Source organism: Siniperca chuatsi, linkage group LG2, assembly GCF_020085105.1.
Source record: "Siniperca chuatsi isolate FFG_IHB_CAS linkage group LG2, ASM2008510v1, whole genome shotgun sequence".
Lineage (NCBI taxonomy): Eukaryota > Metazoa > Chordata > Actinopteri > Centrarchiformes > Sinipercidae > Siniperca > Siniperca chuatsi.
Genome location: NC_058043.1, coordinates 32893671 through 32906784, shown reverse-complemented (window position 1 = coordinate 32906784; position 13114 = coordinate 32893671). Strand labels below are relative to the sequence as shown.

The 13114-nt window shown below is 41.0% G+C and overlaps 2 protein-coding genes across 12 annotated transcripts in view; both read right to left on the bottom strand.

Annotated features, from left to right (window-relative positions):
* The window catches only part of setd5 (SET domain containing 5), a 44073-nt gene extending 38481 nt beyond the window's left edge, over positions 1 to 5592 (bottom strand). For 3 of the 10 annotated variants that reach the window (XM_044175230.1, XM_044175257.1, XM_044175238.1), the window contains exons 1-2: positions 5092 to 5586; positions 2372 to 2497 (exon numbers count right to left, since the gene is read on the bottom strand). The gene's annotated coding sequence lies outside the window, so the exon portion shown is untranslated. Of the gene's footprint in view, positions 1 to 2116; positions 2189 to 2371; positions 2498 to 5091 lie in introns of those variants that run through there. The other 7 variants (XM_044175185.1, XM_044175212.1, XM_044175220.1 and 4 more) reach the window with 5 other exon arrangements.
* A 1764-nt stretch (positions 5593 to 7356) lies between these two features.
* On the bottom strand, positions 7357 to 12977 carry si:dkey-19e4.5 (UBA_like_SF and PTH2 domain-containing protein). 2 transcript variants are annotated; one of them, XM_044175287.1, is made up of 7 exons: positions 12742 to 12977; positions 11706 to 11819; positions 10827 to 10898; positions 10642 to 10716; positions 9985 to 10082; positions 8995 to 9109; positions 7357 to 8788 (listed from the first exon to the last, which is right to left on the bottom strand). In XM_044175287.1, the coding sequence occupies exons 2-7, from the start codon at positions 11811 to 11813 to the stop codon at positions 8702 to 8704; spliced, it is 555 nt and encodes a 184-aa protein (XP_044031222.1). In that variant the 5' UTR covers positions 11814 to 11819; positions 12742 to 12977; the 3' UTR covers positions 7357 to 8701. The 2 variants fall into 2 exon arrangements, with proteins under 2 accessions (XP_044031222.1, XP_044031231.1); XM_044175296.1 differs by lacking the exon at positions 12742 to 12977 and adding an exon at positions 12587 to 12723.
* Between the last annotated feature and the right edge of the window lie 137 nt (positions 12978 to 13114).

Here is a 13114-nt window from a genome sequence, read left to right as displayed (position 1 = left end):
TTTTGAACTGCTGTGGGGCTTTAACTGCCCCACTCTTGACTGTTTTAAGTTTATGAAAGAAATACAACAAACCTAAACTGTCTTGAGGAAAGGCAACCAAAATTATGGTTAATGTGTGTGAGGGGAGTGTATTTGGAAAAAAAAAACTGCCAAGTGAGGAATAAATCTAGGTTCAAGAGTTTCAGAGGCTGTGCTCTATTTTAAGACTAAACCTGATTTGAAAGCATGAGTGAATGGCCACAGATAATGCCTGTTTACAAAAAAGAATACAAAAAATCCCACCGCACTCTTCCCAACAGGAAACATTTGCTCACAGTGACAGAGCAAGGTGCTTATGAACAGGAAAAACCTGGCACCAGCCATTTCCCCTTTTGTTTTTAGCACTGCTGCTGTGCATTACAAAACGGGGCAGCTGTGAGCGGGCTGGTGTTGAGTGGCTTGACTTTGGTGCAAAAGCTGTCTTGGTTGTTTTTCTGCTGCCCTGCTCTTTATTTGCTCTCTCTCCCCGCCTGACAACACCCTCTGAGCAAACATACTTGGAAATGTGCTTGTGGATTTTGCAATCTTGATTTCACCTCACACAAAGCATGTGGGTATTTTAATCAACCATTATTTGGTCTCCTTTATTGTCCTGCTTAGTTACATGAAAGACAGACAGCCAGGACCAGAGGAAAGGGTGGGAAAGGAAAGAGAGAGGAGGGTTAATGTGGTGAAGCCTAAAATGGCTGCCTGCAGTTCAAAAGGTGGAGAGACAGAAACTCTAAATATTTGTGAGCTTTTTTCCTGCTATGCGCTCAGCCAAGTATCACAAGAAAGCGAGACACGCAGCCTGACAGTGAAAGAAAGAAAAGGAAATGAAGGACAAAACATAAGGGTGCAATAAAACAAAAATGGGGGGGGGGGGAGAGATTACGTAGCTTGCCTGCCTCACCCCCCCTTTCGGCCTTGTTTTTTTCCCCCCAGTGTCCTCCTCCTCCTCCTCCTCTATCATTATTCTCCCAAGAAGCATTGCTTCTCGGCACGAAACAGAATTAACCAGCACAGCCCTCTGCAACACTGCTCCCCCAGCGCCGAGGAAATGCTGCGCCCCATTGGAGAAGCTCCAGAGCTCCTGCACCAATAGGAATGCAATGATGAGGCAGGCGTCAGAGCAACTTGTTTTTAACCCCGTTGTGCAAGACAGCAAACCACACAACAGACAGCAGCTGCAGAGGGGAAGCTACAGAGAGGGGAAGGTACTGGTGCTGTATCTGTCCCCAAAATTAAAGGGAAAGGCAGAAGTTATCTCAAATCAGTCTAAGAACAGAAAAAAATCAGGAAAACAATCTACATGATATAACTTCTTTTTTTTTTTTTTAAATCAATATTGTTACTTTTTATATGCTAAGAAATTAAAGATTATATATATATATATATATATATATATATATATATATATATATATATATATATATATATATATATATATATATATAGGTGTGACTAAACATCTTAATATTTTTCATTTTTTAATGTAAGGAATTTAGGAATTGACTTGCACCATTTGCGACATGCTAATAAAATGTAATACGGTCAAACTACACTTCAGAGACATAATGCACACTACTGCTTCACACTTATGTGAATTTAATCTTTCTGCTTCCATACAGATGTAGAGCCACAACACTGGCTTGGTCACGTCGGCACAACACATATGAAACCTTATTAACATATCAATAGCTACACCTGCCCTGCATGTAATGATACAGAGTGTCATCAGCATGCAAATGTAAAGCTAAAAAGGACAGGGTACACCCCCCCCCCCAAATCCCTCACAGCAGCACCCCCTGCTCACTCTCTCACTCTTCTCCAACCGTCAGCACCAAGACAGAATCCTGTCTTGTTCTTTTGGAAATGGGCCAACATCCTGCTTCACTCCTTCTTGTAGGAGCACACACACAAACCAGCGTTTACATTCTGTGCAGCGTACGATCCAGACTCATCAGAGCACAGCGCTCACCTATTCTAAATCATCAGAACCAACAGTTACATTTCTTGGTTCGTAACCACTCTGTGAATGTGAATGAGAGAGACAGATATTATTTCCTTAGTAAACAGAAAACTGGGCCAGGCTAACCTTGAATGTCTGCACATTCCTCAGATCTCCAATGTTTCAGAGGCCCTTATTGGGAAAGGAGGGTCCCACATCCTGCAGACAGATCCACACACACACACAAGTACAGTACTACTCTTTCACCAATTGTTGTAACTCAACACCCCTAACACATGTAGGCTATCTCTCTAAAACATAATCTGAAGCACTTTGAGAGGCCTGGAAACCAACATGGCGGGTCAGTTCACGACAGAGCAGCAACAAGCAGCCAAGCAGTACATTCTTAGCTTTCCCAGGGTGGCAGGTTGAGTTAAGAAGGCATGCCAGGGTCAGGGGGAGTGCTGGAGGGGCTCATGTTTCCAATGGTTCTGAGTGGCCAGGTTTGCAAGCTGCAGCCCACACAGTCTATTAAAAGATGTGAAACAGATTCAGAGAATGTCAGTCACAACCAATGAAAACAAGGCTCAGCACACTACAATCTGGCTTCCAACAGGCATCGAGATCAATCCAAATACTTGGCTGTGGCTGAATACCCCCCACAGGGAATGGGTGTAATCTTTGTTCTTATGATGCAAAATCTACAAAGACTCAGGGGGGAAAAAAACAATGTTACTTGAAGCCACAATCTCAATCAATTTTCTGTGTGGATTTTAACCACGTTTTATTGGAATGCACTTGATTAGTGAGAAAAGTTCTTTTAGTGAGCAACCAAGCACCAAACATGACTGTGACTATGACTGATTCACTCTGACACCAGACTTTGTCCTCTGGTGATATTAAAGCATTCAATCTAATCCTTTCAAAAAAGATTTTTTGACTGAGAACAAAAGAGTTATATGGCTGAACTATGACCAGCTGAATTTATGACACGTCAGACACAAATATCCACTGCAGGGAAGGTAGTCACACATCCGGTGACACATTCTTCTTTCTCTGTGCTTGCTGTGTCCACTGCTCCGGACTCGGTGCAGCACAATGCGAGCCTACGTGGTGCAGCTGAGTGGAGCACAGCCACTCAGGCGACGGTTAGCGCAGCCATTTGTGCTCAGAAAACGCGGGGTCCTAATAAATTTAAAAAAACATACTACACAAGAGAAGGGCGCTATTTAAATCACTCAGCCATTTCACAGTATAATTTGTCAACTGTGGGTGTCGCTGGCTCACAGTTCTCAGTATGCTTCATTTTACCTAAAAATTAATCCTTCGTCATTAACTACACTGTGAAAATTACAAGGCACAGCTTAATCTTGAGACCAGGTATTGATCCCCGAGGTGAGACGGAAAGTGTAGCATTTTCTCATAATCAAGAAAAGATCTGAATTATCAAAAAAGGAAATGGTGATGAACAACATTACATAATGTTATAACAACCGCTACGATGCCTTTAACTTGGTCGAAACTTGGGATTGCTACATTCCGGCTCAACAATGCTACTCGCACTTACTCTCGCGTTGAAATAAAAAATGGAGGCTAAAAAAGGAAACAAGAGCTCCCCTCTAAAATACCACCCATTTCTCTTAACCGCCACCGAGGCTGGGGGTTGGTAGGTGGGGGAGGTGAATAACAGCAAGTCACTACCTAACTGACTGGTTTTCTGATTGCTGGATCCCACACGCAAGGAAAAAGATAAGAACAAATAGAGAAAACACAACCGAGCTTCCAGCTTGATTCACACGCCTCAGCGAAGTTAGGAATGTTAGCAAAGACAAAAGCATTAACATAATGTAGCCAAACACCACCATATTTTTCATAAAACTTAAAACGTATTAGTCCAGAAAACCACAGCAATAATGAGTTCAGTTTACAAATACGTCTTCGGGTGTATGCATAACGAAATGTTCATAGTGTGTGTGTGCTGTAAAGTACTGGTTCAGAATAAGGACACACTCAACTGGAAAACATCCAAAAAGTTAGCTAAAAGGCTAGTATAGCATTTGTTAACGTTGACCAACACAGCGGTTGGTTGCTTAGCTAACAGAAGTCGTCAATAATGATCAAATTGCAAGTTTTGTCATGGATGACTTAAAATAATTCGACAGTTTCGTGGTCCTGGAACAAAATTTAACACATTACTGTCAAACGAACAATGCAACAAATTGTTTTGGTTCTAACGAAACAACTTGGCATATTACCTTACGCGGTCTGATTCTAAACTTCCTCGCCCAATAGATGCGGTGTAGGTCTACTCTAAATTTAACCTAATGACAACAATGCAACAAACACGATTGAAGTAAGTTACCTACAATGTGCTGCTGCTGATGTTGTTTTGACTGTGTAACGTTAGGGTATGTTTAGCCTCTGCGGAAACACATTATCGAAATTTGCTCAACAAATCATATTAATATTACCACCATATTATTTATTAATGTTTCAAAACGACACCCATTTGTAGTTTAGTGGGCTTGGGGCAAAATATAATTCCTCTAATTGGTAATGTAACTTAACGTTATAACGACAGCTAAGTGTGACTGGTCTGTCCCTGGTATAAAAACTGAGAAAAACCTGAACGTTAGGCACACTTAATGGACTAATATGTTACACGAGCCAAACTCCTGAAAACTTGCAGAATGTTGTAGAGAGATTTGGGGACATGGTTGCTTGAAATAATGTTATAACATTGGCTATTATATAACTACTAATGTGGTGGATTCCCAGACTAACAAGCTAGCCATCAAAAATAACACGAGGACCTGATCAAAAAGCCATGGAAGATCAGCCCAGACACAGCCAAGAGCAGCCCTGCAAGGCAAGTCCATCGACATGGGGAGCTTTTGAACCAGCCAAGCAAGCCAACTGAAAGTCGAAAGATAGCAGGGGTAACCAACTTGTTCTAATAAACTTAAGCGGACGCTAAGTAGTTAGTTAGCTAGCTAAGTTGGTTAGCTTCATAGCTGTTTGGTTGACTGAAAACATGGCCAGTATCTGTCTGTTATATTTATGTTACTGCCTCAGTTTACAGAGGGTGATATTAACAATTAACACAAATTTAAAGCACTCACCTAAAGAGGCATTCCAAACTTGTACACGCGAGGCAAATTCATGTACAGTAGGAAGTCCTTAGAGTATCCCAACATCAAATCCAACCAGACCAGTAGGCCTGTAGGCCGGCCTCGGAGTCTCCTGTATCCTTTGCCCTTAAAAGTAGCTCCCTCTCCACGGGTAGGAAACAAACTTCTTAGTGTCTCCCACGCATAGGCGGAAAGTTAAATTCCCTGTCCTGTTCAGGTGCACTGCATCCATTTAGTGTCTATTATAGATCCCCGGTGGATAAATCCATTTATTTCAGTGTATTGTATATTTACAATCGCTATTTATAATGGGGCTGCTGTATGTGATACAGGGCTCTGATTCTGTCTCGGGTCCTTACATTCGCAGAGTCGCCCATCCCCCTCCTCACCGGCATCGACCGCGGGTCCCAGCGAAACTGACACACAACCACACCACGGGGTTTCCCTGGCGACCGTGCAGGGGCTCACTCCTTGGGCGGCCCTTGCCGTGATATCCCGCCTCTCGCCGATGATTCGACAGCAATGTGTCAATCATGCTACGCACGAGCTATACATGCACGTCTTTGGTAAATTACAGCGTCGATTATTTTTTTCCGTCAACTACGTAAAACGAGGCGGGCACTATTTTGAGGAGGGGTGCGAAAATACTGTTCCATTATATGTGTGTACTGGTGGCGCACAAGGAGGAGAGCAAGAGAGAGTGGCTGGATTTGGGAGACAATTTGACACCCAACAGAGGACCTGTACCAAGTTTCGGGAAACGCTCGTTATTAAATTCATGGAATTAATTTTAATTCGTTAGTGGGATTAATGTTTTTTTATGAGGGTTACATTCATCTATCTAACGTGGAAGGAGATTTCATACCAATACATAGTAGCAAGCGTTAGCTACACGGGGTCTCTGGGGCCCAGGTCCAGGGACACCAGAGGCAGGGTTAGCCCACTGGGTCAGCCCCACCTACCGGTATGTCAGATGAATGGAGTATGAGGTGTCGCTCTCGTAGCATCTGGTGAAGGGTTGGACAGGGAAAATGACCAGTGATCCTGGGTTGCATCTACTTATTACTGGTCCCTCCTACTTTTGTTCTCGCTTCCGAAATCAGTCTTTTCCCACACTTGGCAGACAGAAAAAGTGACCGACACAACGAAAATACCCCTATTAGCAGCGGCTCAATAAAACTTAACTATTCCTGGGAGTTGTACCAGAGGAACAGGCGAAAAAACGAGCGTAACTTTTGAGACGCAGCCCTTGTTTCTTGTTGAACAGTGTAACATTATTGCCTTAGCCTACCACACACTCTGGATTTACAAACAAAGCGTCAAACGGAGACGTTATTTTCAACAGATACAAGTAAATAAACAATACTTTTGACATTTGGACTATTTATAAACACACAAAGTCACAATGACGCGATTGGTTTCTTGTCATGTCATGAGACGTGGGGGGCGCGATTCTGATTGGCTGTGGTGATAAATGCCAACGTCATTTGTTGCAGAGGTTTGACGAGCGATGAAATTAGACAGCAGAATAATACAATTGTTACAATGCGGCTGTGGGGCTTCCATAATAAAACTGACTCTGAGCTTCATAAAGCATAATTAGTTAAGATAATGATGGTTGTCAAAGTACTTGATATTTGCGTATGGATAAATATGATAAAGTGAAGGTATAGGCCGAAAAAAGCAGTGATACAATTGTATTTGTAGACTCCCTTTTGCCACTTATTTCCGATCAGTGGCACAACTGTAGGCTTTCCCTTGACATAAAATAAACACTTAACGTGCTGACAGACTACGAGAACGGTAGTATGTTATGGAATTCATGTCGTAGCCACCATTACACAAATGAGGTAATATTGAATCAGTCCACGCAGGTACACTTTGCCATGAATTCGAAATAGGTGTTAACACAATCTAGCCAAGTCAGAGACGAAAATGTGAATTATATAACAGTATGAATACCACCAGAATAATTTTCGAGCACGTCATGAGGTTAATGATTGACGAACAGTTTTACAAGTTTCCCCAGCCGGACTGCCATGGTAGGCAGTGGCCATTTTTAACAATACTGCCATTGTTACTGCGGTGAAAAAGCAATGTCATATGGCCAGCCCAAACCACGCACTGCAACATGGCTGTGTTCAACCCTCCCCCACACTGCTTTTACTGCCACAGCTCCAGCAAATCTCTTTCATATGCATAGTCAGATATACATGTGTTCGGGTCTGTAAGGCAAAAACAGATTCAGACTACTTGTTACTTAATCTGGAGGCATTTTAATTGTCTCCATAGTCTGAAGCACTCACGCAAATGACAGTATAACACTGGAGATATCACAAAGTGTGAACATGTTACTAAAATTGACATAACTTTGGGATTCCAATGGTCTGTTCAAATATACATTTCATATTGCATGCATGACGCCATTTTAACAGGATTTCTGTTACAAATAAAATCTTTGACATGAAGCTAAGAAATCTGGGAGTGGCAGCTCATGCCCACAAATATTTGTTAATGAGAACATAGACACACAACAGCATCATTCTTTGTGTATTAAGATTATTAGTGTGCAAGACTATTCACCAAATCCATAACAATTGTCATACACACAATCATCTGCGTTCTCTCAAGGTGTAAACTGATCAATTTAATTACTGTAAACTATCCACGACAGACAATCAGAGTGCTTAAAGTTAGGCCCAGCACAGACCTTTACTACATGCCATTTTGGCTCCACAGAACTTCTCGCCCACCATCAAAGTCTACCAATAAATCCAAAAATTATAATTTAGGATTTTTTTTTTTCCTTTTGCATAAAGAAAAAACAATACAACAAAGTCCAGTAACTGTGCATACTGTTTAGGATGGCACACCACAGATTATACAGTATATGGCCCTAACAGGCGTATGTATACAAAATATAGCCATTTATCAATAATAAGTAATGTTATTGAGTCTATAGGATAGGGATCTTTGGGAGAATAGTTGCATACAGACACAAAATCATTTAAACGTCAAAAATGGGTGTTCACATATTATCAGTTAATAAGTTACCCTTCACCTAGGAGTAGTGAATCCAACAGGGAAATACTACATCTGCTATGGGTAGAATTATAATTACATTATTAAGCTACAGTACACGGCCCCTTGAATAAGCATACACTACAATATTGGTCGACCACCAAAAATACTTAATTTAACTCTGCCATATCTGAAACTAGACAACAGACTAGATGTGTTTGGAAATTGATTAAGATTCTAATAGGACTCTTCTAAGTAGGTGGCCTGTTTAAAAAAGAAAAGGTCACCAGAAAAAGACTGCCTTTGTCTTGTTCCCTTATGAAGAACCGGTCTCTCTCCCCTCCTGCTCTCAATGGCTGACTAAGCAGCTCAGACAAAGAATGAAAGGGAAACAAATGGCTGAGAGTTTTGTTTTCTGGTGTTGGGACATGTCTCGTTTCCCCTCGTCTTTAGGTCTTTTTTAAAAGGTTGTTACACTCTTGCATGCCAAGACTCTCCCTGCTGCTGGGAAATGCTGCCCTCTGCTGGTTGCACTGTGGCACTGCAGAGCCATGCCTCCCCCACTGTGGGTTTGAGCCCCTCAGAGCAGCTTCAGACTCCCAGTGACATTGTTCACCATCTCCTCCTCGCCCATGATGGCCAGAACAGTGCGGGACCCAGCCTCCACCTGCCAAAGACAACAAGGGTTGGTTTAGTGCCGACATTCTCAAATGTCTTAGCGCCAAGGAACTGGGCAACACTGACAAAATCAAATATATTTTTTGACCAAATATATTAGTACTAATAATGTGATAATATCCTGAGAATGGCTATTGGTGCCTCCAAAAGACATTTACACACACAATAACTTTGAAAATGGCCTTTTTCCTTCACCTGGGTAAGCCCTGCATCCTGGACCAGGTAAGTGGGGAGGCTGAGGCTCATGGCCAGGGCCTGCAGCTCCAGTAGATGAGCCACGTTGGTGCCCTGGACCACCACCTTCTTGGCTCTGTATCAACACCATACACATTTCGTTTTCATCATTAATGTTAATTAGAATGTACTTAATTATTCTACAATATTATAAATGCTGGCAAAAGATGTATCTCAAGAATTATTTCTGTAGTCAACAATGTTAGCAGTGAAACACTTGACTGCTGAGCAATTCTACAAAGCGAACAAAGCCCAGAATGATGCCAGAACAAAGACACAGACAGCAGAGCAATGATTGGAAAAGAGAAAAGCAAAAGCAGCACAGCTATCCTGATACAGTTGAAAGATTACTTCTTTTTTTAAAGTCAAGAGACTAAGGGCGACAAGCGGTTAAGCAAACCTCCTAAACAAAAATGAAAGTACAGCAAAGTGTGAGAACACTTCAGGAACTGAAGCATATATGGGAGTAACCTCCTGAAATGAAAACTGGGATGTTGAAGATAGCAGAGCTTTAGATATGGACACTATAACATTCCAATATTTTTACCAAGGTCTTTTAAGAAAATATTTTCAATCAAATGTAAAAGATAACTGTACTGCAGAACTCTGCATAAGAGTAAAAGTTGACGTGGTGGCACTGTTATGGCTTTTTAAGATTATTACTTTTAATAATTGTTTTCAGATTGCTAAGTTGTAAAGTTCAATCCTTGCAACTCTAATGCTTTGCTTTATTTATTTCTTGTTAAATGAATGGTCATTAAGAGTGAATTACCAAAGATATAACATAACCTTAAAATTAGCACATATTCAGTGTAAACCAGTAAATTAATTTTAAGGCCTTGCCACTGATCTGACACCATCTAAAATGTGGTTGTTTCAATAAAAGATACATAACAAATGCATGACTTTTCAGTGCATCTCTTACATACTAACATACTGTACAGGCCTTACCCACTGTGGTCCCACTTCCAGGCCATCTCCCTCCAGCTGTTCTTCTCCTGCAGAGCCTGGTACAAACCCACAGCAGCATGGCCAACCTGGGCTGCCACCTGCACAAACACAGCACTGAGATTAAAACATACACAGGAATATGTCAAAGTTTTCATCCATACTGAAAATGGCCTGTATGTGCGACCAAGTTCAAATAAAGTTACATATTGAACTTGAAAAAAATAACCCTGCACTAAATGCATTTTTTCTATCAGAATGCAAACTCAACCTAAATACAATATTTGCATGAAATCTCTACAAATCACTGTTTCAGTGCAACTGATTTGAACATAAAGTACTCGCACCCAGAGCAAAGAACCTGGTAGGTGTTAATTATTGGAAGCACCTGGAAAAATCCAGACTAATGCAAATTAAATACGGGCTTTGTGAAATAACACAACACATGGTAGCTTTACATCACTGGAGTGATTAAATATAGAGGTAAGAGCTTAAAAGTCAGAAGTCAGCTTGGCTAAAAAGTTCTTCCTCTTTTTGTCAGCGGAGCAACAAACCACAACTGAGCTATTGTTAAATATCAGGAAAACACATTCTTTAGGATGGATTGTGTATTTGAACACAGCACATATCCGACACAGTCACTGGCACCACTGAACTTACCTTTCCAACACCCATGGCAAGGTCCATGTTCACCACAAACACCATCTTGAACATTAGGTCATCATCTCCCTCCTCCTGAAGGTCAGAGCAGACAAAAAGAGACCTGAGATTTGGCTTTAGACAAACTCCACGAGGTCTAATGTACCAAGGTGTACCTGTGGGGACTAAGGCTAGCTTATGGGCACCTCATTCTCCAGCTTGTTGAAGTAGTACATGGCCGCCTCCTCGGCAGACACATTCCGGGTATGCAGAAGTGCCTGAAGTGGTGAGAAACAATGAAAAAGGTCAGTGAACAAAGCAGTGAATTATAGTTTGGCTATGCCGGCAATAATTTTGGCTGACCAATAATAAACTAAGAAATACATTTATTCAGTTTAACCACATATTTTACAGTTGGTTCACTCACACTGCTCAATTAATACTTATTTGGGATAGTTAACTATTGGTAGTTTTGAGCTGTTGGATGTAACCACAATAAATAAATTAAGTAATTAATCAAGTGTCATGCTTTTGTCAAGCTTAGTCAAACTTTTTGTTTTAGCTGAGGTTCTATCCCTGTAGCATAAATAAATCCTGGTAGAAACTGTCCTTGAGGACACAGCATAAACTATTTCTGGTGATCATTTCGATATTCTACAGCTAAGAGTATGTTATTGAAATTATTTTGAGAGCATTATAATGAGGTAATATTCTCCATGTGTCAGTGGTGAATTATGATTTTAGGCATGAGAGTTGTCAAATAATGTATGTTCACATCATATAGTATGGATCATTAAAGGTCAGCAAAGGTGCATTCACAACAACAATTAAAGGCAGTGTCGGTGACACGGGGGAAAAAATAGTGTGCATGATTGAACCATTAAATTAGGTGTAATTGATAGGGTTTAAAAGGATGAAATTTGGCTGACATGAGGTATCCATGTTTGTATTCTTTTCAGACACTTAAGTATTATTTACTGCCAAGTCAGCTACACCACAGCGTTCACAAAAATCCAACATTCCCAGTAATAATTATCATTGATGTTGATGTAAATGTAGCCTACATTCTGAAACAAGCTGCCCACCTGTTTGGCTGCCTCCTCTGGGATGTCCAGCTCTCTGAGCTGCTGCAAAAATACAGGATTGACATCCTGAGAGCCCGAGTCTGGGCCTGACTGCTCTGATGGCTCCATTCTTGACTGCAATGGGGAAAACAGTAATACTGAACACCCTGCACAGCACTAACCCACATGAAATAGGATACCACTGTCAACATAATTTACCACATTAGACTAAAAATGACAAATATAACTATATAACTCGGGTCAACAATGAAAAACATCAATGAGCACTTTTAAACATATGCATCTTTATTCATCAGGCTCTTGTAAAAGACATTTCAATGTTCTGTATACATGATTATATATATGGATGGGCGGATGGTTTATTAGCACAAAGATGACACGCTAATACAATAAACGGAGGCCTGAAGCCCTTAAATACACAAGTTGAAGCTGGATATATACGCGATTTATTTCTACTGGTAAACGGTCAGGTTAAAACCATAGACTGTATATACAGTCTATGGTTTTATCCAAAGTTAGTTGAATAGGAACATTTCGTAAAACGTCGTTCGTTAACATACTTTTCCTAGCTAGGCCGTATTAAAAATTTAATGAAGTGCGATTTGACGTTCTCTTCATATGCGAGAAGAGACTATGAAGAAGACTAAATATAACGCTACCCTAAATGACAGCCACAAAGTGTAACAAAACAAGTCTATAAGTTAGCTATCGAAAGACAACGTTAAGCTATAGCTAGTTCTGCGCAGGTGACAGTTGTTAGCACACCAAATACGTCCAACACCATTCACATTAGCATCGAAAACAATGCAGCTAACGTTAGCAAAGTTACTTTTCGTTTAGACTAACGTTTTTAGTTAAGCTATTTCAGTAAGAATACTAACCACAAATTGCACTAAGATGCTTAACGTTAATGCTTTCTTGTTAATTAAGGCAATCTTTCTTTCCCAGCAGCTGTTGGTACAAAGGTAGCTAACATTAGCATCAGCCGCTACCACTAACTGTACTAGCTTCAGTTCAGCAAGTTGCCTGTAGTTACCTGTTTTGCGCAGCTAGCTCGACAGCAGGAACAACGACGGCGACTTCCCCGCGGTCTCTATCAGCCTTAATTTTCACCTGCGACGGAACAATTTCTGTTTGAATGTGGAATTACATTCAGTGAGGCTCCCGTCTGTACTGTCTTCACCGTTACTCCATTTTGGACCCTGTTGGCATAGGATTCTGCCTCAGTGTGGCGTTACAGATTTTCTGGTGATATTAATTATGTGATATGCGCGTGCACAGAGCAGACGTAGCCTACTCACTTACTCCTACTCATAAACGTGAGGGTGAATGCCGGCTATTGAAAATTGAGTATTTTTATAACCTGATTATCACATAAGTGTGCCATTTGTTGACTTAAAACCACTATG

Coding starts and splice junctions, on each gene's coding strand:
- si:dkey-19e4.5 (XM_044175287.1), bottom strand. CDS start 11,813: ATGGAGCCATCAGAGCAGTCAGGCCCAGACTCGGGCTCTCAGGATGTC. Junction 10,899..11,705: donor CAGAGGAGGCAGCCAAACAG/GTGGGCAGCTTG, acceptor TCACCACTTCAG/GCACTTCTGCATACCCGGAA. Junction 8,789..8,994: donor AGGATGCAGGGCTTACCCAG/GTGAAGGAAAAA, acceptor TGTCTTTGGCAG/GTGGAGGCTGGGTCCCGCAC.